Here is a 22,172-nt window from a genome sequence, read left to right as displayed (position 1 = left end):
TCTCTCTCTCTCCCTCTCCCTCTCTCTCTCTCTCTCCCTTATTTCCCTATTGTCCCTGGTCTGAAGTAGTGCACCCTATTCCCTATGGTCCTGGTCTGAAGTAGTGCACCCTATTCCTTATGGTCCCTGGTCTGAAGTAGTGCACCCTATTCACTATGGTCCCTGGTCTGAAGTAGTACACTCTATTCCCTATGGTCCCTGGTCTGAAGTAGTGCACCCTATTCCCTATGGTCCCTGGTCTGTAAGTAGTACACCTTATTCCCTATGGACCCTGGTCAGAAGTAGTGCACCCTATTCCCTATTGTCCCTGGTCTGAAGTAGTGCACCCTATTCCCTATTGGCCCTGGTCAGAAGTAGTGCACCCTATTCCCTATGGTCCCTGGTCTGAAGTAGTGCACTAGGTAGGGGGGGTTCCCATCCGTCTGATGACTTCCATTCCCCCAGAAAGCTTTGGGGTCCGAGGGGACCAATGGGTGCTCAGAGTCAACACGGGCCACTTGAGACAGCTCCACCTGCTGTGTTCTGCTGTGTTGCCGTGGTTACAGCTAATAGCCAGTCAGCTGACAGGCTGCTGAGTGATGATAAGAGTTTCTCATTATAAGACTCAGTCACACACCGTACACACGTACACACACACACACACACACACACACACACACACACACACACAGTGGGAAAGGGGAGAGTCATTATGGGGTAATCTCACCAGTAAATGGATGTAACTACATCTCCCAACAAGGTGTGAATAACAAGTGGGACTTTATATTACCTGTGGTGAGTGATACAGAGAGGAGTTCAGGAAGTGGGACTTTATATTACCTGTGGTGAGTGATACGGAGAGGAGTTCAGGAAGTGGGACTTTATATTACCTGTGGTGAGTGATACGGAGAGGAGTTCAGGAAGTGGGACTTTATATTACCTGTGGTGAGTGATACGGAGAGGAGTTCAGGAAGTGGGACTTTATATTACCTGTGGTGAGTGATACGGAGAGGAGTTCAGGAAGTGGGACTTTATATTACCTGTGGTGAGTGATACGGAGAGGAGTTCAGGAAGTGGGACTTTATATTACCTGTGGTGAGTGATACGGAGAGGAGTTCAGGAAGTGGGACTTTATATTATCTGTGGTGAGTGATACAGAGAGGAGTTCAGGAAGTGGGTGTGTCGTGACTGTGGGAAGGGGAAAGTGTGTGTGGCAGGAGAATCACAAAACCACTCAGCCCACAACAGTCTAGAGAATCACACCCTGAAATATCACTTCTTCCTGTTCAACTCTGACCTCTGTAGCATCAGTCTGTCTGACGTCCTGTTCAACTCTGACCTCTGTAGCAGCAGTCTAACTGACGTCCTGTTCAACTCTGACCTCTGTAGCAGCAGTCTGACGTCCTGTTCAACTCTGACCTCTGTAGCAGCAGTCTGACGTCCTGTTCAACTCTGACCTCTGTAACAGCAGTCTGACGTCCTGTTCAACTCTGACCTCTGTAGCATCAGTCTGACTGACGTCCTGTTCAACTCTGACCTCTGTAACAGCAGTCTGATGTTCTGTTCAACTCTGACCTCTGTAGCATCAGTCTGGCTGACATCCTGTTCAACTCTGACCTCTGTAACAGCAGTCTAACATCCTTTAAATGCTGAATTGAATGGCAGAACTCAATAATTAGCGAGCTAACTCGTCAGCAGAGACCAGTGTGATGCCTACATGCATAGTACGTGTGTGTGTGTCAGGGCCAGATGTCTGGGAGGAGGACCAGGAGACAAATAAGTCTGACGGTGAAGGTGAAGGTCACATATGGTTTGCTTCCCAAATGGCAACACTATACCCTAGGTAGTGCACTACTATTGAAGTAGGGCCCAGAATCAAATCAATTCAAATCAAATGTATTTATATAGCCCTTCATACATCAGCTGATATCTCAAAGTGCTGTACAGAAACCCAGCCTAAAACCCCAAACAGCAAGCAATGCAGGTGTAGAAGCCCAGAGGGCTCTATTTAGGGACTAAGGTCCCATTTGGAACTCAGCCATGGGGCTACGAGTAGGGCCCAGAGGGCTCTATATAGGGACTAAGGTCCCATTTGGAACTCAGACATTGGGCTACAAGTAGGGCCCAGAGGGCTACGAGTAGGGCCCAGAGGGCTCTATATAGGGTCTAAGGTCCCATTTGGAACTCAGCCATTGGGCTACACTAGTGGATGATAATCCTCATGTCCTGAGGGACAACGTGCACAAGAGTGTGTGTGTGTGTAGAAGTATGTGTGTGTGTGTGTGTGTGTAGAAGTGTGTGTGTGTGTGTGTAGAAGTGTGTGTGTGTGTAGAAGTGTGTGTGTGTGTACTGTATGTTCCATTGTTTCCGGGGCCTCTGACCTTTCCACTCAAACGAGAGGGGTTTTGGACAATCCTGAGTGACGGGTGTGTGAGTCTCAGGTCTGAGTGGCAGGGGGGCCCTCAGGTCCCACAGAGAAACACAGAGCAATTAGACAGGACCAGAGGGCCAATTAAATCAACAGAGACAGGAAGAGGGTGTGTGTGTGTGTGAGAGACTCCTGTGTGTTTTCTTAAGAGACGACCCAGTACAAACTGAATTCATGGGAAATATTGTTGGCTTCAACCTCTTCAAATGGCGTCAATGTTTATCTACTGAAGCCTAATGGAGGCATCATTTTATTACGTTACCTAATTACCATATTATTCTAACAGTATGAACGGGTTCATTCATTCCCATCAGGTGTAGGTCAGGATAGACTAACAGGTCAGGATAGACTAACAGGTGTAGGTCAGGATAGACTAACAGGTGTAGGTCAGGATAGACTAACAGGTGTAGGTCAGGATAGACTAACAGGTGTAGGTCAGGATAGACTAACAGGTGTAGGTCAGGATAGACTAACAGGTGTAGGTCAGGATAGACTAACAGGTGTAGGTCAGGATAGACCAACAGGTGTAGGTCAGGATAGACTAACAGGTGTAGGTCAGGATAGACTAACAGGTGTAGGTCAGGATAGACTAACAGGTGTAGGTCAGGATAGACTAACAGGTGTAGGTCAGGATAGACTAACAGGTGTAGGTCAGGATAGACGAACAGGTGTAGGTCAGGATAGACTAACAGGTGTAGGTCAGGATAGACGAACAGGTGTAGGTCAGGATAGACGAACAGGTGTAGGTCAGGATAGACTAACAGGTGTAGGTCAGGATAGACTAACAGGTGTAGGTCAGGATAGACTAACAGGTGTAGGTCAGGATAGACTAACAGGTGTAGGTCAGGATAGACTAACAGGTGTAGGTCAGGATAGACTAACAGGTGTAGGTCAGGATAGACTAACAGGTGTAGGTCAGGATAGACTAACAGGTGTAGGTCAGGATAGACTAACAGGTGTAGGTCAGGATAGACTAACAGGTGTAGGTCAGGATATACTAACAGGTGTAGGTCAGGATAGACTAACAGGTGTAGGTCAGGATAGACTAACAGGCAGCCCGTATTCCGTTGACTCATATTCAGTAAATGGGTCATTATGACGTTAGATATCTAATGGGGTATAAATGTTTTAATGGCCGTTGTATTTCCAGGTTTGAAAACGCGCCCCAATCATCCTCTACTCGGGCGCTGTTGAGATTCTCACCTTGTCCAGTAAAATGTCAAACCGGGGACGCTTGAGACGAGCCGGTAGCAGCTAATTTACCAACGAGGAGGAACGGAACGCACCGGCTGTCGGGACTAACGATTGGCGGGGTCGTTAGGAACACTCCCTGCCCAGGTAATTAGCTTTAATAAGGGAGAGTGGAAACTGCCACTTTGGGGAGATGTGTGTGTGTGTGTGGAGGGGGGGTGTGTGTGAGAGAGAGAGGTCAATATGGCATACAAATGAGAGAGAGGGGGGGAGGAAGAGAGAGAGAGAGGGGGGAGAGAGAGCGAGAGGTGGGGGCGGGAGAGAGAGGAGGCAGAGAGAAGGGGGGGAGGGAGAGAGGGGGGTGAGGGGGGGAGGGAGAGGAGGCAGAGAGGAGGAGGTGGGAGGCACAGAGAGAGAGGGGGAGGAAGAGAGAGGGGGGGGCGAGGGAGAGGAGGCAGAGAGAAGGGGGTGGGAGGCAGAGAAAGCGACTGAGAGAGACGGGGCGGGAGGGGCGAGAGAGGAGGCAGAGAGAAGGGGGTGGGAGGCAGAGAGAGAGAGCGAGGGAGAGAGACGGGGCGGGAGGGGCGAGAGAGGAGGCAGAGAGAAGGGGGTGGGAGGCAGAGAAAGAGAGGGGGGAGAGAGAGAGAGGTGTTCTAAATTTGCTTTACAAATGAGTCAGCTCCTACTAAATGGAAGACAGAATTCAATATGAAAATATTCTGTTCTGTTCTAATGGAAGCCTCCGTCTCCACATTGACAACCTGTCTCTCCTATCTGTTTGTCTGTCAATATCACTGGAAGTCTATGAGCCAATTAGTACAACCCATCCCCCCTGTCTCTGTCTGTCTGACAGTCATTTCACTCTGCCTACAGATCCATAATGGAACTCAATGAGTTGTCGCTCAAATTACACTCAAGTGGCACCCTGGTCCAAAGAAGTGCACTATATAGGGAATAGGGCTCTGGTCTAAAGTAGTGCACTATATAGGGAATAGGGCTCTGGTCTATAGTAGTGTTCTATATAGGGAATAGGGCTCTGGTCTATAGTAGTGCACTATATAGGGAATAGGGCTCTGGTCTATAGTAGTGTTCTCTACAGGGAATAGGGCTCTGGTCAAAAGTAGTGCACTATATAGGGAATAAGTCTCTGGTCTAAAGTAGTGCACTATATAGGGAATAGGTCTCTGGTCTAAAGTAGTGCACTATATAGGGAATAGGGCTCTGGTCTATAGTAGTGTTCTATATAGGGAATAGGGCTCTGGTCTATAGTAGTGTACTATATAGGGAATAGGGCTCTGGTCTATAGTAGTGTACTATATAGGGAATAGGGCTCTGGTCTATAGTAGTGTTCTATATAGGGAATAGGGCTCTGGTCTAAAGTAGTGTACTATATAGGGAATAGGGCTCTGGTCTAAAGTAGTGTACTATATAGGGAATAGGGCTCTGGACTATAGTAGTGTTCTATGTAGGGAATAGGGCTCTGGTCTATAGTAGTGTACTATATAGGGAATAGGGCTCTGGTCTATAGTAGTGTTCTATATAGGGAATAGGGCCCTGGTCTAAAGTAGTGCACTATATAGGGAATAGGGCTCTGGTCTATAGTAGTGTTCTATATAGGGAATAGGGCCCTGGTCAAAGGTAGTGCACTATATAGGGAATAGGGCCCTGGTCAAAGGTAGTGCACTATATAGGGAATAGTGTGCCATTAGGGAAGTATTCTAACACCCCTGAGATGGTGAGTGTCCAGACTATGGGCCAATGCTTCAATGATCCTGACCTGCTCATTAAGGAGAGATATGAAGAGACCGATGGCTGATGGACTGAACTTGGCCGTCTTCAGTTGTTGTGCAGTGAATAGTTACTCTGGTAAATAAACAGGGAGGGACTACCTGCACTAGCCCAATAATACTCCCTTCTCCCCATTGCAAAATGTTTTGCTACGGTGTGCCCCTAATGAACTGGACCCAGGAGTGGGAGTGGCCAGAGCTATACACCAGTAGCAAGGTTTTGTTCCAGCCTTATTGCAACACCTGATTTCACTAATCAGCTGATACTCAGAACCTTGATTAGCTGAACCAGGTGTGTTGTGTAAAATTGGTCTGGAGCAGGGCCTCCTGAGTGGTACAGTGATCTCTAGCTGTGCCACTTAAGATCCTGGTTCGAGTCTTGAGCGCTGTCGCAGCCGGCTGCGACCGGGAGACCCATGGGGCGGCGCACAACTGGCCCAGAGTCGTCCGGGTTATGGGAGGGGTTTGGCCGGCAGGGATGTTCTTGTCCAATCGCGCTCTAGCGACTCCTGTGGCGGGCCGGGCGCAGTGCATGCTGACACGGTTGCCAGGTTACGGCGTTTCCTCCGAGTCATTGGTGCGGCTGGCTTCCGGGTTCAGCGGGCATTGTGTCAAGAAACATCGATGGGACAAGACTGTAACTACCAAAGAAAATGGGGTAAATAAATAAAAATAGGTCTGGAGCAAAAGCCTGCTCTGTCGGTAGCTCTCTATATGAAGAGGATTTGGTCACCTCTGTGCTACTGGCTGGGTTTACAGTGTAATACAGCGCCACCTGGTGTTACACTGCAGTAATGGCTAAATGAAATTGGAATAGGTATTTGTAACCAGGTTTACACCCAACTTTGGATTTAAAAAGAAATCTTGAGTTAAGTAAAAATGTCATGACAGGCCTGACGGAAACAACTATTTGTTTTCGGTAAACTTTCCAAATGTCGACAAAACAAAATACGCTGGACAAGGTGGGATTTTATGCACAGATATTGATATAATAACCATCACATGGAAGTAACCGTTGAGTTACGCGATGACGTGGTGTGTGTGGTCCTCCCCTACGACTCGTCAGGAAAGCAAGCAGTTTATTAGGCTACAGATGAAATACGTAGAAATCATGAACTTTTCAATAGATTTTGAGGATCTTATTCCGGTGACAAGATGATTGATGCTGGACTGCCCTTTAACAAATAAAAATTATTCCTCTCTTTAGTACATAATCTCATCGCTCGCTATACAACGCAACATGTTTTGTGAGACAACTATCAAGAGCTGAAAATGCAACGGAAACAGATTGTCGGTACGTGGGAATTTAACCCTGAAAACAATGTATTTTATATGCACCATGGCATCACTCACAGCCTTTTATCTGCTTACAAGTCAGTTTGATGGAAACATCTCTCTCTCTCGTGGGAAAATTTGCATATTGTTTTTATGCAGATTTTACAATATTCGCATTGAACATCTCCCGTCAGTTAGATGGAAACCGAGCTAGTGGGTTACTTTGAAAAGAAAGTGGAGGGAGATTGAGAATATAAAAACACAAAAAAAATCGCTTTATTTCAAGGATCAGTTTTTTTTTGGGGGGGGAAGTTACTCTGTTCTACAAAACAAAAAGGTATATTACAGTATACCTCCATTATCGGACAGTATAGGAGAGTCCTGCACTCAGATCAGGCCTACATTCCTGGGGCCGCATCAATGGTCTCAGAGCTGATCTAGGATCTGTTTTGTCTTTAAGATTATAACAAATACAATTATATGGACAGGGGGAACCTGATCCTAGATCAGCACTCCTCCTCTGAGACACATGATACATAACAGCCCCTGGACTAAGAAGCACTTTCAATGGAGATTCTCAATGAAAGAGTGTTTTAGTCCATGAGTATGTTTCATCTGGGTCCATGAGTGTGTTTCATCTGGGTCCATGAGTATGTTTTCATCTGGGTCCATGAGTGTGTTTCATCTGGGTCCATGAGTATGTTTTCATCTGGGTCCATAAGTATGTTTTCATCTGGGTCCATAAGTATGTTTTCATCTGGGTCCATAAGTATGTTTTCATCTGGGTCCATAAGTATGTTTTCATCTGGGTCCTTGAGTGTGTTTCATCTCTGGGTCCATGAGTGTGTTTCATCTGGGTCCGGGAAACCAGCCCTGTAAGAACTGGGTCAACTTAGACGACTGGTCTTCTAACATTCATTTACAGAGGAAAGACTGTCAGGTGACTAGGGCTGAACAATTCTGTGAACTTTCAATGAATTCCCTGGTTTTACAGAAATCCCAGATGCAGGATTTCCTGAATAAAGAAGGAATAAGCAGGAACTCAGGACCCTAGGACCAGGATATCCTGAATAAAGAAGGAATAAGCAGGGAACTCAGAACCCTAGGACCAGGATATCCTGAATAAAGAAGGAATAAGCAGGGAACTCAGAACCCTAGGACCAGGATATCCTGAATAAAGAAGGAATAAGCAGGGAACTCAGAACCCTAGGACCAGGATATCCTGAATAAAGAAGGAATAAGCAGGGAACTCAGAACCCTAGGACCAGGATATCCTGAATAAAGAAGGAATAAGCAGGGAACTCAGAACCCTAGGACCAGGATATCCTGAATAAAGAAGGAATAAGCAGGGAACTCAGAACCCTAGGACCAGGATATCCTGAATAAAGAAGGAATAAGCAGGGAACTCAGAACCCTAGGACCAGGATATCCTGAATAAAGAAGGAATAAGCAGGGAACTCAGAACCCTAGGACCAGGATATCCTGAATAAAGAAGGAATAAGCAGGGAACTCAGAACCCTAGGACCAGGATATCCTGAATAAAGAAGGAATAAGCAGGGAACTCAGAACCCTAGGACCAGGATATCCTGAATAAAGAAGGAATAAGCAGGGAACTCAGAACCCTAGGACCAGGATATCCTGAATAAAGAAGGAATAAGCAGGGAACTCAGAACCCTAGGACCAGGATATCCTGAATAAAGAAGGAATAAGCAGGGAACTCAGAACCCTAGGACCAGGATATCCTGAATAAAGAAGGAATAAGCAGGGAACTCAGAACCCTAGGACCAGGATATCCTGAATAAAGAAGGAATAAGCAGGGAACTCAGAACCCTAGGACCAGGATATCCTGAATAAAGAAGGAATAAGCAGGGAACTCAGAACCCTAGGACCAGGATATCCTGAATAAAGAAGGAATAAGCAGGGAACTCAGAACCCTAGGACCAGGATATCCTGAATAAAGAAGGAATAAGCAGGAACTCAGAACCCTAGGACCAGGATATCCTGAATAAAGAAGGAATAAGCAGGGAACTCAGAACCCTAGGACCAGGATATCCTGAATAAAGAAGGAATAAGCAGGGAACTCAGAACCCTAGGACCAGGATATCCTGAATAAAGAAGGAATAAGCAGGGAACTCAGAACCCTAGGACCAGGATATCCTGAATAAAGAAGGAATAAGCAGGGAACTCAGAACCCTAGGACCAGGATATCCTGAATAAAGAAGGAATAAGCAGGGAACTCAGAACCCTAGGACCAGGATATCCTGAATAAAGAAGGAATAAGCAGGGAACTCAGAACCCTAGGACCAGGATATCCTGAATAAAGAAGGAATAATAGCAGGGAACTCAGAACCTAGGACCAGGATATCCTGAATAAAGAAGGAATAAGCAGGGAACTCAGAACCCTAGGACCAGGATATCCTGAATAAAGAAGGAATAAGCAGGGAACTCAGAACCCTAGGACCAGGATATCCTGAATAAAGAAGGAATAAGCAGGGAAACTCAGAACCCTAGGACCAGGATATCCTGAATAAAGAAGGAATAAGCAGGGAACTCAGAACCCTAGGACCAGGATATCCTGAATAAAGAAGGAATAAGCAGGGAACTCAGAACCCTAGGACCAGGATATCCTGAATAAAGAAGGAATAAGCAGGGAACTCAGAACCCTAGGACCAGGATATCCTGAATAAAGAAGGAATAAGCAGGGAACTCAGAACCCTAGGACCAGGATATCCTGAATAAAGAAGGAATAAGCAGGGAACTCAGAACCCTAGGACCAGGATATCCTGAATAAAGAAGGAATAAGCAGGGAACTCAGAACCCTAGGACCAGGATATCCTGAATAAAGAAGGAATAAGCAGGGAACTCAGAACCCTAGGACCAGGATATCCTGAATAAAGAAGGAATAAGCAGGGAAACTCAGAACCCTAGGACCAGGATATCCTGAATAAAGAAGGAATAAGCAGGGAACTCAGAACCCTAGGACCAGGATATCCTGAATAAAGAAGGAATAAGCAGGGAACTCAGAACCCTAGGACCAGGATATCCTGAATAAAGAAGGAATAAGCAGGGAACTCAGAACCCTAGGACCAGGATATCCTGAATAAAGAAGGAATAAGCAGGGAACTCAGAACCCTAGGACCAGGATATCCTGAATAAAGAAGGAATAAGCAGGGAACTCAGAACCTAGGACCAGGATATCCTGAATAAAGAAGGAATAAGCAGGGAAACTCAGGACCCTAGGACCAGGGATATCCTGAATAAAGAAGGAATAAGCAGGGAACTCAGAACCCTAGGACCAGGATATCCTGAATAAAGAAGGAATAAGCAGGGAACTCAGAACCTAGGACCAGGATATCCTGAATAAAGAAGGAATAAGCAGGGAACTCAGAACCCTAGGACCAGGATATCCTGAATAAAGAAGGAATAAGCAGGGAACTCAGAACCCTAGGACCAGGATATCCTGAATAAAGAAGGAATAAGCAGGGAACTCAGAACCCTAGGACCAGGATTTCTGGAAAATGAGGGAATAAAAAATAAAAAAATAAAAATGACACCTTTATGTTAAAAAAAATGTATCTATTTAAAAAATCTAATGAAATGTTTTTAAAAAATGTACCCATCAGCTTTCAGTGAGAGCTCGGTGATGGAGAGGAGACCAATGGACTGTCAGCTTTCAGTGAGAGCTCGGTGATGGAGAGGAGACCAATGGACTGTCAGCTTTCAGTGAGAGCTCGGTGATGGAGAGGAGACCAATGGACTGTCAGCTTTCAGTGAGAGCTCGGTGATGGAGAGGAGACCAATGGACTGTCAGCTTTCAGTGAGAGCTCGGTGATGGAGAGGAGACCAATGGACTGTCAGCTTTCAGTGAGAGCTCGGTGATGGAGAGGAGACCAATGGACTGTCAGCTTTCAGTGAGAGCTCGGTGATGGAGAGGAGACCAATGGACTGTCAGCTTTCAGTGAGAGCTCGGTGATGGAGAGGAGACCAATGGACTGTCAGCTTTCAGTGAGAGCTCGGTGATGGAGAGGAGACCAATGGACTGTCAGCTTTCAGTGAGAGCTCGGTGATGGAGAGGAGACCAATGGACTGTCAGCTTTCAGTGAGAGCTCGGTGATGGAGAGGAGACCAATGGACTGTCAGCTTTCAGTGAGAGCTCGGTGATGGAGAGGAGACCAATGGACTGTCAGCTTTCAGTGAGAGCTCGGTGATGGAGAGGAGACCAATGGACTGTCAGCTTTCAGTGAGAGCTCGGTGATGGAGAGGAGACCAATGGACTGTCAGCTTTCAGTGAGAGCTCGGTGATGGAGAGGAGACCAATGGACTGTCAGCTTTCAGTGAGAGCTCGGTGATGGAGAGGAGACCAATGGACTGTCAGCTTTCAGTGAGAGCTCGGTGATGGAGAGGAGACCAATGGACTGTCAGCTTTCAGTGAGAGCTCGGTGATGGAGAGGGGACCAATGGACTAGGCTTTCAGTGAGAGCTCGGTGATGGAGAGGAGACCAATGGACTAAGCTTTCAGTGAGAGCTCGGTGATGGAGAGGAGACCAATGGACTAAGCTTTCAGTGAGAGCTCGGTGATGGTGAGGGGACCAATGGACTGTCAGCTTTCAGTGAGAGCTCGGTGATGGTGAGGGGACCAATGGACTGTCAGCTTTCAGTGAGAGCTCGGTGATGGTGAGGGGACCAATGGACTGTCAGCGATGAGGAGGACATGTTGGACACGATACAAAATGGAGGACCGAAGGGATTTTGTCGTAGTCAGGGTTGGGTACCATAGGACCTGGTCTAATGTAGTGCACTATAAAGGGAACAGGGTACCCTATTCCCTTCATAGTGCACTCATTTTGACAAGGGACCCATAGGCCTCAGGTCAAAAATAGTGCACTATATAGGGATTAGGGTTCCATTTGGAATGGACAATAGGAATAGGACCTGTTCTACAGTAAAACTACCTAAAAACACATTGACTGCATCACCTGCACTGTGAGATGCCTTTGAGTTGTTTATCAGTCCCATTTCACTTCCTCCCTCATTCCCCTCCCTCTTCTCTCCCTTCCTGGTACAGGGATCTACTTCACTTCCTCCCTCATTCCCCTCCCTCTTCTCTCCCTTCCTGGTACAGGGATCTACTTCTCTTCCTCCCCCTTTCCTTCCCTGTCTGTTTTTGGGGCATCCTTTCCCTCTTCCTGCTTTCCATCCTTCTCTTCCTGGTTCGACTTGATCTCTTCCTGTTTCCCATCCTTCTCTTCCTGGTTCGACTTGATCTCTTCCTGTTTCCCATCCTTCTCTTCCTGGTTCGACTTGATCTCTTCCGGTTTCCCATCCTTCTCTTCCTGGTTCACCTTGATCTCTTCCTGGTTTGCGGTGACCTCTTCCTGTTTCCCATCTTTAGGCCCCTCCTCCTTGGCAACCTCCTGCAGGTTGTACTTCCTGTATAGAGTGTAGTCCCTGACGACGCTGACACAGCACACACTCTTGATGACCTCGACGATGATGGTGAGCTCAGGGGTGGTCAGGTCAACCTTGTTTTTAGGATTCATCTTCCCCACCAGGCCTGCAGGGGGGGAGATAAACATAATGAGCATGGCCAGGTACAGAGTTTATAGGAGCGAGCACAGTACACACACACACACACAGGGGTTGTCCCATGGACGGAGGACAGGTGTGTGAGATATGGATACACTAGGAACATGTAGAGACAGTTTCCTGGATGTAATCTCTACCCAGCATGCTTCTCAGACCAGGCCCAGGCTTAATCTGTGTCTGGGGAAAATGGTCCAATGAGACACACAGAAACATCTAGGATGGAAGTGGTCGGACCAAGCAAAGAGGTTTGACTTTGAGGAAGATTAAATCTGTCTTCAGCATTCTAGAAGACCGTTTTAGAATTCTATAATAGAACTTCATTTAATGTATTCTATTTGATAGGATCTCTGTGATTATACAGCATCACAATAGATCAAAGGTAAAAGAGGGAGGTCCTCAATAAGGAAGTGTTCGGACCAAGCAGACATGAGGCTAGAAGACCGTTTTGCTAGTACAGACTGGGATATGTTCCGGGATTCAACCACAACAGTCACGAGCTTCCTCAATAAGTGCATAGACGATGAACGCGCCCACAGTACCTATAAGAACGTATCCAAACCTTAACACCATGGATTACAGGCAGTATCCACGCTGGGCTAAAAGCTAGAGTTACCACTTACAAGGGACGGGACATGGACACATACAAGAAAGCTAGGACATCAAACATGCAGAAGGACAATATAGGAGGAATCGTAGTACAGCGTCTCCGATGCTCATCGTATGTGGCAGGGCTTTGCAGACGGTAACGGATTACAAAGGGAAACCCAGCCGAGAGCTGCCCAGCGATGCAGAAGCCATAGACTGTCACTGTTCACTCTGCTACCGTCTCTATCAGCCACCCAGGCCATAGACTGTCACTGTTCACTCTGCTACCCTCTCTATCAGCCACCCAGGCCATAGACTGTCACTGTTCACTCTGTTACCCTCTCTATCAGCCACCCAGGCCATAGACTGTCACTGTTCACTCTGCTACCCTCTCTATCAGCCACCCAGGCCATAGACTGTCACTGTTCACTCTGCTACCCTCTCTATCAGCCACCCAGGCCATAGACTGTCACTGTTCACACTGCTACCGTCTCTATCAGCCACCCAGGCCATAGACTGTCACTGTTCACACTGCTACCGTCTCTATCAGCCACCCAGGCCATAGACTGTCACTGTTCACTCTGCTACCCTCTATATCAGCCACCCAGGCCATAGACTGTCACTGTTCACTCTGCTACCCTCTCTATCAGCCACCCAGGCCATAGACTGTCACTGTTCACTCCGTCTGACAAACGGTACCCGGAACATCGGCTCCTGGAACAACAGGCTCCGAGACAGGTTCTATCCCCAAGCCAGAAGACTGCTCTAAATAGCCAGACTGCTCTAAATAGCCAGACTGCTCTAAATAGCCAGACTGCTCTAAATAGCCAGACTGCTCTAAATAGCCAGACTGATATAAATAGCCAGACTGATATATAGTCAAAAAATGGTGTCCGAACTATATTACACTGATCGCACAATCACTAGACTTTATACCCACAAACACAGACCTTTACACTCATCATATTCTGCTGCTACTCTGTTCTTCATTTTACTCTTATTATCTATCCTGATGACTAGTCACTTTACCCTGCCTTCATGTACATATCTACCTCAAATACCTTATTATTATCTATCCTGATGTCTAGTCACTTTACCCTGCCTTCATGTACATATCTACCTCAAATACCTTATTATTATCTATCATGATGTCTAGTCACTTTACCCTGCCTTCATGTACATATCTACCTCAAATACCTTATTATTATCTATCCTGATGACTAGTCACTTTACCCTGCCTTCATGTACATATCTACCTCAAATACCTTATTATTATCTATCCTGATGTCTAGTCACTTTACCCTGCCTTCATGTACATATCTACCTCAAATACCTTATTATTATCTATCCTGATGACTAGTCACTTTACCCTGCCTTCATGTACATATCTACCTCAAATACCTTATTATTATCTATCCCGATGACTAGTCACTTTACCCTGCCTTCATGTACATATCTACCTCAAATACCTTATTATTATCTATCCTGATGTCTAGTCACTTTACCCTGCCTTCATGTACATATCTACCTCAAATACCTTATTATTATCTATCCCGATGACTAGTCACTTTACCCTGCCTTCATGTACATATCTACCTCAAATACCTTATTATTATCTATCCCGATGACTAGTCACTTTACCCTGCCTTCATGTACATATCTACCTCAAATACCTTATTATTATCTATCCTGATGCCTAGTCACTTTACCCTGCCTTCATGTACATATCTACCTCAAATACATTATTATCTATCCTGATGTCTAGTCACTTTACCCTGCCTTCATGTACATATCTACCTCAAATACCTTATTATTATCTATCCTGATGACTAGTCACTTTACCCTGCCTTCATGTACATATCTACCTCAAATACCTTATTATTATCTATCCTGATGTCTAGTCACTTTACCCTGCCTTCATGTACATATCTACCTCAAATACCTTATTATTATCTATCCTGATGACTAGTCACTTTACCCTGCCTTCATGTACATATCTACCTCAAATACCTTATTATTATCTATCCCGATGACTAGTCACTTTACCCTGCCTTCATGTACATATCTACCTCAAATACCTTATTATTATCTATCCCGATGACTAGTCACTTTACCCTGCCTTCATGTACATATCTACCTCAAATACCTTATTATTATCTATCCTGATGACTAGTCACTTTACCCTGCCTTCATGTACATATCTACCTCAAATACCTTATTATTATCTATCCTGATGTCTAGTCACTTTACCCTGCCTTCATGTACATATCTACCTCAAATACCTTATTATTATCTATCCCGATGACTAGTCACTTTACCCTGCCTTTATGTACATATCTACCTCAAATACCTTATTATTATCTATCCTGATGACTAGTCACTTTACCCTGCCTTTACCCTGCCTTCATGTACATATCTACCTCAAATACCTTATTATTATCTATCCTGATGACTAGTCACTTTACCCTGCCTTCATGTACATATCTACCTCAAATACCTTATTATTATCTATCCTGATGACTAGTCACTTTACCCTGCCTTCATGTACATATCTACCTCAAATACCTTATTATTATCTATCCTGATGTCTAGTCACTTTACCCTGCCTTCATGTACATATCTACCTCAAATACCTTATTATTATCTATCCTGATGTCTAGTCACTTTACCCTGCCTTCATGTACATATCTACCTCAAATACCTTATTATTATCTATACTGATGACTAGTCACTTTACCCTGCCTTCATGTACATATCTACCTCAAATACCTTATTATTATCTATCCTGATGTCTAGTCACTTTACCCTGCCTTTACCCTGCCTTCATGTACATATCTACCTCAAATACCTTATTATTATCTATCCTGATGACTAGTCACTTTACCCTGCCTTTACCCTGCCTTCATGTACATATCTACCTCAAATACCTTATTATCTATCCTGATGACTAGTCACTTTACCCTGCCTTCATGTACATATCTACCTCTACCTAGATATCTACCTCAAATACCTTGTACCTCTGCACATTGATATGGTGCTGGTTATTCTCTGAACACACTGCATTGATATGGTGCTGGTTATTCTCTGGTCTCTGAACACACTGCATTGATATGGTGCTGGTTATTCTCTGGTCTCTTAACACACTGCATTGATATGGTGCTGGTTATTCTCTGGTCTCTGAACACACTGCATTGATATGGTGCTGGTTATTCTATGGTCTCTGAACACACTGCATTGATATGGTGCTGGTTATTCTCTGAACACACTGCATTGATATGGTGCTGGTTATTCTCTGAACACACTGCATTGATATGGTGCTGGTTATTCTCTGGTCTCTGAACACACTGCATTGATATGGTGCTTGTTATTCTCTGGTCTCTGAACACACTGCATCTCGAGATGTGTTTCCCAGTACTGTGTCCAGGTAGCCCACCTGCCAGGGCCTTGATGATGTCGTCCCTCTTGTTGTGGGAGCTGTTCCGGGCCTTGAAGGCGATCTGGTAGCTGCCCTGGTTGGGGGCTTTAAACCACGGCTCTAAGAACACACTCAGGTACTTATCCATGTCCTCCTGGAACGCCTTGCACGTTCCACTCACCTAGAACACACGGAGAACCATCAGAACCACAAGGAACCCCCCCACCACCACCAAAAAAAAAAACACATTCACTCTTTTGGTTGGACGGTCAGGAAACCTCCATGCCATCTGATACTCAGCCCCATGACATCTGATACTCAGCCCCATGACATCACATACTCAGCCCCATGACATCTCATACTCAGCCCCATGACATCTCATACTCAGCCCCATGATATTACATACTCAGCCCCATGATATTACATACTCAGCCCCATGACACCTGATACTCAGCCCCATGCCATCTGATACTCAGCCCCATGCCATCTGATACTCAGCCCCATGCCATCTGATACTCAGCCCCATGCCATCTGATACTCAGCCCCATGCCATCTGATACTCAGCCCCATGCCATCTGATACTCAGCCCCATGCCATCTGATACTCAGCCCCATGCCATCTGATACTCAGCCCCATGCCACCTGATACTCAGCCCCATGCCACCTGATACTCAGCCCCATGCCACCTGATACTCAGCCCCATGCCACCTGATACTCAGCCCCATGCCACCTGATACTCAGCCCCATGACACCTGATACTCAGCCCCATGCCATCTGATACTCAGCCCCATGCCATCTGATACTCAGCCCCATGACATTACATACTCAGCCCCATGACATCTGATACTCAGCCCCATGACATCACATACTCAGCCCCATGACATCTCATACTCAGCCCCATGACACCTGATACTCAGCCCCATGACATTACATACTCAGCCCCATGACATCTGATACTCAGCCCCATGACATCTCATACTCAGCCCCATGACATCTCATACTCAGCCCCATGACACCTGATACTCAGCCCCATGACACCTGATACTCAGCCCCATGACACCTGATACTCAGCCCCATGACACCTGATACTCAGCCCCATGACACCTGATACTCAGCCCCATGATATTACATACTCAGCCCCATGCCACCTGATACTCAGCCCCATGCCACCTGATACTCAGCCCCATGCCACCTGATACTCAGCCCCATGCCACCTGATACTCAGCCCCATGCCACCTGATACTCAGCCCCATGCCACCTGATACTCAGCCCCATGCCACCTGATACTCAGCCCCATGCCACCTGATACTCAGCCCCATGCCACCTGATACTCAGCCCCATGCCACCTGATACTCAGCCCCATGCCACCTGATACTCAGCCCCATGCCACCTGATACTCAGCCCCATGCCACCTGATACTCAGCCCCATGCCACCTGATACTCAGCCCCATGCCACCTGATACTCAGCCCCATGCCACCTGATACTCAGCCCCATGCCACCTGATACTCAGCCCCATGCCACCTGATACTCAGCCCCATGCCACCTGATACTCAGCCCCATGCCACCTGATACTCAGCCCCATGCCACCTGATACTCAGCCCCATTCCACCTGATACTCAGCCCCACCTAGCCCCATGCCACCTGATACTCAGCCCCATGCCACCTGATACTCAGCCCCATGCCACCTGATACTCAGCCCCATGCCACCTGATACTCAGCCCCATGCCACCTGATACTCAGCCCCATGCCACCTGATACTCAGCCCCATGCCACCTGATACTCAGCCCCATGCCACCTGATACTCAGCCCCATGCCACCTGATACTCAGCCCATGCCACCTGATACTCAGCCCCATGCCACCTGATACTCAGCCCCATGCCACCTGATACTCAGCCCCATGCCATCTGATACTCAGCCCCATGCCATCTGATACTCAGCCCCATGCCATCTGATACTCAGCCCCATGCCATCTGATACTCAGCCCCATGCCACCTGATACTCAGCCCCATGCCACCTGATACTCAGCCCCATGACATTACATACTCAGCCCCATGACATTACATACTCAGCCCCATGACATTACATACTCAGCCCCATGACATTACATACTCAGCCCCATGACATTACATACTCAGCCCCATGACATTACATGTGCTCACCGGCAGCATTCTGAGGATGACTCGTGACTTGTTCTTCTTGGTGATGTGGAGGTCTGACAGGATGTGATGCACCAGCTTCTCAGGGTCTGGAGAGAGAGAGAGAGGGGGGGAGAGAGACAGGGAGAGACAGACAGAGAGGGGAGAGAGAGAGAGAGAGAGAGAGAGAGAGAGCGAGAGACAGACAGACAGACAGACAGACAGACAGACAGACAGAGAAGGGGGAGAGACAGACAGAGAGAGACAGACAGAGAGAGAGACAGAGCGAGAGACAGAGCGAGAGGGGAGAGAGAGAGAGACAGACAGAGGGGAGAGAGAGGGGAGAGAGAGAGAGAGAGACAGACAGACAGAGAGGGGAGAGAGAGAGAGAGAGAGAGAGAGAGAGAGAGAGAGAGAGAGAGAGAGACAGACAGACAGAGAGGGGGGAGAGAGACAGACAGAGAGGGGAGAGAGAGACAGACAGACAGAGAGGGGAGAGAGAGACAGACAGACAGAGAGGGGAGAGAGAGACAGACAGACAGAGGGGAGAGAGAGACAGACAGAGGGGAGAGAGAGAGACAGACAGACAGAGGAGAGAGAGAGAGACAGACAGACAGAGAGGGGGGAGAGAGAGAGACAGAGAGAGAGACAGAGCGAGAGACAGAGCGAGAGACAGACAGACAGAGAGGGGAGAGAGAGAGACAGACAGAGAGGGGAGAGAGAGAGACAGACAGAGAGGGGGAGAGAGAGAGACAGACAGAGAGACAGAGCGAGAGGAGAGAGAGACAGAGCGAGAGACAGAGCGAGAGGAGAGAGAGACAGAGCGAGAGACAGAGCGAGAGGAGAGAGAGACAGAGCGAGAGACAGAGCGAGAGGGGGGGGGGAGAGAGACAGACAGACAGAGAGGGGAGAGAGAGACAGACAGAGAGGGGAGAGAGAGACAGACAGAGGGGAGAGAGAGACAGACAGAGGGGAGAGAGAGACAGACAGACAGAGAGACAGAGCGAGAGACAGAGCGAGAGACAGAGCGAGAGACAGAGCGAGAGACAGAGAGACAGAGCGAGAGAGCGAGAGACAGAGCGAGAGAGCGAGAGACAGAGCGAGAGAGCGAGAGAGAGCGAGAGACAGAGCGAGCGACAGAGAGAGAGGAGAATAAAAATACTAGTTAGTTATAAACAAAACAGACTATTTTGAGAACTTCTGAATCGGTGTAACTGTCAATGTAGGCAGTTCTTTATTGAACTAAGGATAAAACCTAGCCTGGTCCCAGATCTGTTTCTGCTATCATGTCAGCTCCATGTCATGCCAAGTAGTGGCATGACGGCACGAAACAGACTGGTACCCAGGCTAGGACAAAACTAAGGATTATTGAAATGAGCTAAAGAACTATGATAAAAGTGTCTGCTATAAATGAGTCGTCTCACTCTCCACTCAGGGCCCTGGTCCAGGGTAGTGGCCTCCCGAGTGGCACAGCGGTCTAAGGCACAGCATCTCAGTGCTAGAGGGGTCACTACAGACACCCTGGTTCGAATCCAGGCTGTATCACAACCGGCCACGATTGGGAGTCCTACAATTGGCCCAGCGTCGTCCTGGTTTGGCCGGTGTAGGCCGTCATTGTAAATAAGAATTAGTTCTTAACTGACTTGCCTAGTTAAATAAAAGTTCAGTTAAAAAATATATATTTATATACTGGGAGTCTTTTGAGACATGCTTAATCTCAGTCTAAGGAGCTGGGATGCTGTCTGTCAAACTCTTCCTCACCGAGGTTCTTGGTCTTGATGAAGATGACGTTGTTGGCCCCGCTGTCCATGGCCTGGAATCGCCGCTGCCGTTTCCCCGACGACGCTTTGAGCTGCTTCACCTCCTTCTTCAGAGCCGCCTCCACATCTTCATCCTCCTCTTCCTCACTACTGCTCTCCTCGGGTTCCTTAAACTGGGTTGTCAGAAGAGTTTAGAGAAGTTAGTTTAAACAAAAAAAAAGACTTCAAGATTTATAACTATTTTAACAAAGATTACTACCAATAAAGATGTACAGTACAAATAATAACTAATAACAATAACAATTCACAATGAAGGTTTGGCTTGGCGCAGTTACTTTAGAAATGACTCCTATTTGCGTTCAGTTGATGCCTGATTTGAATGACATGATTGGACAGTTATCCGTTCCACCAGTGACGAGTTCAAGGAAGGAATTAAGGGAAACACCTCGTCACGTATTCGTACATGGCCTCGCTAAATGTACTGCTTACATTCTCAGGTCCGTAGAGTTGGTCGGCGTATTCGTTCAGCAGGTTGAAGGCTTCCGCGGTGCATTTCCTCTCGTTCATATTGCAGGTGATGAGGACACCTTGCATGCCCACCTCGAGCTCCCGGGAACCCTTGTACTTCTTACTCCGGTGTCCGCCCCCATAGCGTTTCTTACTGCGCTTTCTCAAGTCTTGTGCTTCGGACATATTTGATCATATACAGGTCTCCTGGATAATAGTTTGATAACTGTTAGAAAAAACACATTTACCTGGATAACATTAACTATCTGGTTTATTGTTTGGCACTAGCAAGTATAGCAGAATTGGCTAGCTAGCTAACATGCAAACACAACAAACGACACGAGCCGGGATTGCTTACGTTAGTTACTGTACTAAATCTCAATCCTTGATCGTACACGTTGGATTAAATGCTAACAATGTATCGTTTAATTTGCTTAATTACAGAGCTACTAGTCAACGTTTATCGTACTCTTCTCGAGTTGAGCCTGAAGGTACTCGTGGGCTCCTTCCTTCATTCAAACACGCGAGTGTTGTGAGCAGCAAAAGGGGAATCGGCGTATCGCCTTCAAAATAAAAGTCCCCAATTGAAACATGCAGACTAATAAAAATATTGAAATCATGACACAATTGGACTATAAATGTTAAACAAGGTTGGAATGTTGTTAGAAAAATTCAACATTAGACTATTTGACAAGAAAATTGTTAAATCTGTTGATCGCACTGTGGATGTATAAACTTAGGGATGATGGTCCAAGCACACCAAGACAGTCGTGGAGAGGGCACGACACAACCTATTCCCCCTCGGGAGACTGAAAAGATTTGGCACTGGTCCTCAGATCCTCAAAAGGCTTTACAGCTGCACCATCGAGAGCATGGCTGCAGCATATATTCATGCAAGAATAGCGAAATGCTTGTGCTTCTAGTTCTGACAGTACAGTAATATCTAACAAGTAATCTAACAATTCCCCAACAACAACCTTATACACACACATCAAAATGGGTGAATAAGAATATGTACATGTAAGTGTAACAGTATAAGTTTAGTCCGTCCCCTCGCCCCGACCCGGGCGCGAACCAGGGACCCTCTGCACACGTCAACATCTGACACCCACGAAGCATCGTTACCCATCACGCCACAAAAGCTGTGGCCCTTGCAGAGCAAGGGGAACCACTACTTCAAGGTCTCAGAGCAAGTGACATCACCGATTGAAATGCTATTAGCGCGCACCACCGCTAACTAGCTAGCCATTTCACATCGGTTACATAAGTATATGGATGAGCGATGGCCGAGCGACATAGGCAAGGTGCAGTAGATGGTATAAAATACAGTATGTACATGTGATATGAGTAATGTAAGATATGTAAACATGATTAAAGTGCCATTATTTAGAGTGGCATTGTATAAAGTGACTCGTGATCCATTTATTAAAGTGGCCAGTGATTTGGTCTCAATGTAGGCAGCAGCCTCTCTGAGTTAGTGATTGCTGTTTAGCAGTCTGATGGCCTTGAGATAGAAGCTGTTTT

At 46.7% G+C, this 22,172-nt stretch overlaps 1 protein-coding gene across 2 annotated transcripts; it reads right to left on the bottom strand.

The window, feature by feature from the left end:
* Positions 1-6,914: 6,914 nt before the first annotated feature.
* LOC116358909 (THUMP domain-containing protein 1-like) lies at positions 6,915-21,205 on the bottom strand. 2 transcript variants are annotated; one of them, XM_031811263.1, is made up of 6 exons: positions 21,007-21,192; positions 20,631-20,855; positions 20,143-20,314; positions 18,406-18,491; positions 16,265-16,427; positions 6,915-12,214 (listed from the first exon to the last, which is right to left on the bottom strand). In XM_031811263.1, exons 2-6 carry the CDS (start codon positions 20,832-20,834, stop codon positions 11,787-11,789), a joined length of 1,053 nt encoding a protein of 350 aa, XP_031667123.1. In that variant the 5' UTR covers positions 20,835-20,855; positions 21,007-21,192; the 3' UTR covers positions 6,915-11,786. The 2 variants fall into 2 exon arrangements, with proteins under 2 accessions (XP_031667123.1, XP_031667124.1); XM_031811264.1 differs by having other exon boundaries at positions 10,277-12,214; positions 21,118-21,205.
* Between the last annotated feature and the right edge of the window lie 967 nt (positions 21,206-22,172).

The sequence above is a fragment of the Oncorhynchus kisutch genome, unplaced genomic scaffold, assembly GCF_002021735.2.
Source record: "Oncorhynchus kisutch isolate 150728-3 unplaced genomic scaffold, Okis_V2 Okis01b-Okis20b_hom, whole genome shotgun sequence".
NCBI classification, from domain to species: Eukaryota; Metazoa; Chordata; class Actinopteri; order Salmoniformes; family Salmonidae; genus Oncorhynchus; species Oncorhynchus kisutch.
This window is presented reverse-complemented; position numbering and strand designations above follow the sequence as displayed.

Bases quoted from the DNA above. Each gene is read 5' to 3' on its own strand.
- LOC116358909 (XM_031811264.1), bottom strand. From the start codon at position 20,834: ATGTCCGAAGCACAAGACTTGAGAAAGCGCAGTAAGAAACGCTATGGG. The intron at 18,492-20,142 runs GTGAGGAAGAGT...CTCTCTCTCCAG, and splicing joins CATCAAGACCAAGAACCTCG to ACCCTGAGAAGCTGGTGCAT. The intron at 16,428-18,405 runs GTGAGCACATGT...CGTGTGTTCTAG, and splicing joins TCATCCTCAGAATGCTGCCG to GTGAGTGGAACGTGCAAGGC.